The following is a 1,934-nucleotide window of genomic DNA, read 5'->3' on the forward strand; positions in this document are numbered from 1 at the left end:
GCTATAGGTGGCCGCCGCGTTCGCCTGATCTGGGCGTGGGGTGCGGTGATGCGAGCCCCGCCCCGTGACGTCACCGAAGCACCGTGACATCACGGATCGCTGCGTGACGTCATCCCTCCACTTCGCCCCCTCTCTCTCCCGCCATGTGCCCTCGTTATTGCTCGGCTGTGGCTCAGCGCTGCTCTGATGCAGCACGCGGCGCTCACCCCATGACACCACACTGCACTGCGGTGACTTCGGAGGACACGGCGGGGGGCGGGGGGCACGCTGCCCAATAACCCCGGGACGTTGTCCTGGTGACCCCACGGTGGCACCATCCATGCGACGAGTGGGTGGCACACCCGCAGCACCAAGGGGACAGGGGCTGCCTGAAGGACCGGGTGTCACGGGGGCACTGGGGCAGTGACAGCACTGAGCTGTGTAAGGAAGAGCAGCCTGTGGTCAAAGGGCACTGCAGTGCCACCGTCACTCCCGTGGGTATGTGCCCTCCCTGCTCCAGCCCCAGCCCCACACCCACCCCCATTGAGGTGCACAGCAGCGACACCAGCCCACATCGGGCCCCATTTATTGCCTCCTGGATTGGGCCCCGGGTGCCCAACAGACCCACAGCAGCACCGCTGTCCCTATAGCAGCCCCAGGCAGCAGCTGAGAGAACCTGGAGCCACACATCAGCCACCAGAACGCCCCCAACCAAAGGACGTGTCCCTGCCCACACGGCAGCGGATGGACAGCGAATAAATAGGACGAGAGAATCCCCCCCCAGAGTGGGGATGGGGCCGAGGCTGTGAGGCAGCGTGTTGTTGTTGGGGGGTCGGCGCAGCCCGGGGCCGGCGGCGTCACAGCTCATCATGTGGGAGGTGCAGCGCATGGTCGCACAGATCTGTGGGGACAAAGCATTGCTCAGAGCCACACGCAGCCCCCCCAGGGCTCCCATCTGCCCCACAGCCGATCCCCCAGGAATAAGGGAGCAGCAGCAGACCCACCCCGGTGTCAGGGCGCAGGTAACAAGCCTAGAGCACGCTCATTAATAAAGGAAGCACAAAGGTCGTGGTGTGCCCTGACCCTGGTGTTTGTGAACCAGAAATAGCACTGCGAGGCCAGGAGTGGGCATGAGGCCATTGGCTGCGGGGGGAGCACGGGGCCGGGGCGGCCAATGGGGACAGCAGACGGCTGCCCTGGATCACCCCAAGCACAGCACCCAAAAAAAGCTGCAGGGCTGGGAGCACAGAGAGCGGGAGCACAGCGCGGGATGGGACAGTGCAGGACAGCACGGCTATGGCTGCTCGCTGTGCTCCCATCCTGCGGCTCCCAGCCTCGTGCTGGGGCTGCTCCACACCTACAGGAGAAACATCTTTAAGAAACGCTCCCCAGAGAGCCAAAGACAACAGGAGAAGAGAGCAGGCAGCCCCAGGGACACAACTGGAGGGAGCATCCCCAGGAGAGCTCACAGGTGTGGCTCTGCGCCCCTTGAAGTGCCCCCTGTCCTTGTGGCTGCTGCCAGACAGCCCCCCTCCCACCCCCACCCCCCTCCCCGCTCACCTGTCCGCTTGCTGCAGAGCCGGTCCTTGACGTTGTCAGCCTCGTGGGACAGGAACTCAATGAGCTCATCCTCGTACTCCTCAGCAATGCTCTCACACTGCAACAGAACCACGTGTGGGTCAGCAGCAGAACCCACGGAGCCCCCAGTCCCGCAGCCACCCCCGCACGCACCGCAAACTTGAGGCTGGAGGCCACGTCGCCATCGATTTTGACCCCGGAGAGGTCCAGCTTGGTCCCGTCGTGGGAGATGACGCGCACGTAGCTCTTGCGGTGCGTGGACGGATCCACCTTCTCACCGTACTCCTTCATCTTCTCACAGATCCGCTCCAGCAGCTCCGTCAGGTGAGCCTCAGAGCGGGCGTACGGCACCTGGCGGGGCCGGGGGGGTCAGGGCG

General features: G+C 64.7%; 1 protein-coding gene across 1 annotated transcript; it reads right to left on the bottom strand.

Moving 5' to 3' along the window:
- Positions 1 to 539: 539 nt before the first annotated feature.
- On the bottom strand, positions 540 to 1,919 carry CNPY2 (canopy FGF signaling regulator 2). Its single transcript, XM_031557606.1, has 3 exons — positions 1,711 to 1,919; positions 1,540 to 1,636; positions 540 to 880 (listed from the first exon to the last, which is right to left on the bottom strand). The coding sequence occupies exons 1-3, from the start codon at positions 1,846 to 1,848 to the stop codon at positions 837 to 839; spliced, it is 279 nt and encodes a 92-aa protein (XP_031413466.1). The 5' UTR covers positions 1,849 to 1,919; the 3' UTR covers positions 540 to 836.
- Between the last annotated feature and the right edge of the window lie 15 nt (positions 1,920 to 1,934).

Source organism: Meleagris gallopavo, unplaced genomic scaffold, assembly GCF_000146605.3.
Source record: "Meleagris gallopavo isolate NT-WF06-2002-E0010 breed Aviagen turkey brand Nicholas breeding stock unplaced genomic scaffold, Turkey_5.1 ChrUn_random_7180001874504, whole genome shotgun sequence".
Taxonomy (NCBI): domain Eukaryota; kingdom Metazoa; phylum Chordata; class Aves; order Galliformes; family Phasianidae; genus Meleagris; species Meleagris gallopavo.

Bases quoted from the DNA above. Each gene is read 5' to 3' on its own strand.
- CNPY2 (XM_031557606.1), bottom strand. From the start codon at position 1,848: ATGAAGGAGTACGGTGAGAAGGTGGATCCGTCCACGCACCGCAAGAGC. The intron at 1,637-1,710 runs GTGCGTGCGGGG...GTTCTGTTGCAG, and splicing joins CCTCCAGCCTCAAGTTTGCG to TGTGAGAGCATTGCTGAGGA. The intron at 881-1,539 runs GTGAGCGGGGAG...TTGTCCCCACAG, and splicing joins GCTCTGCAGCAAGCGGACAG to ATCTGTGCGACCATGCGCTG.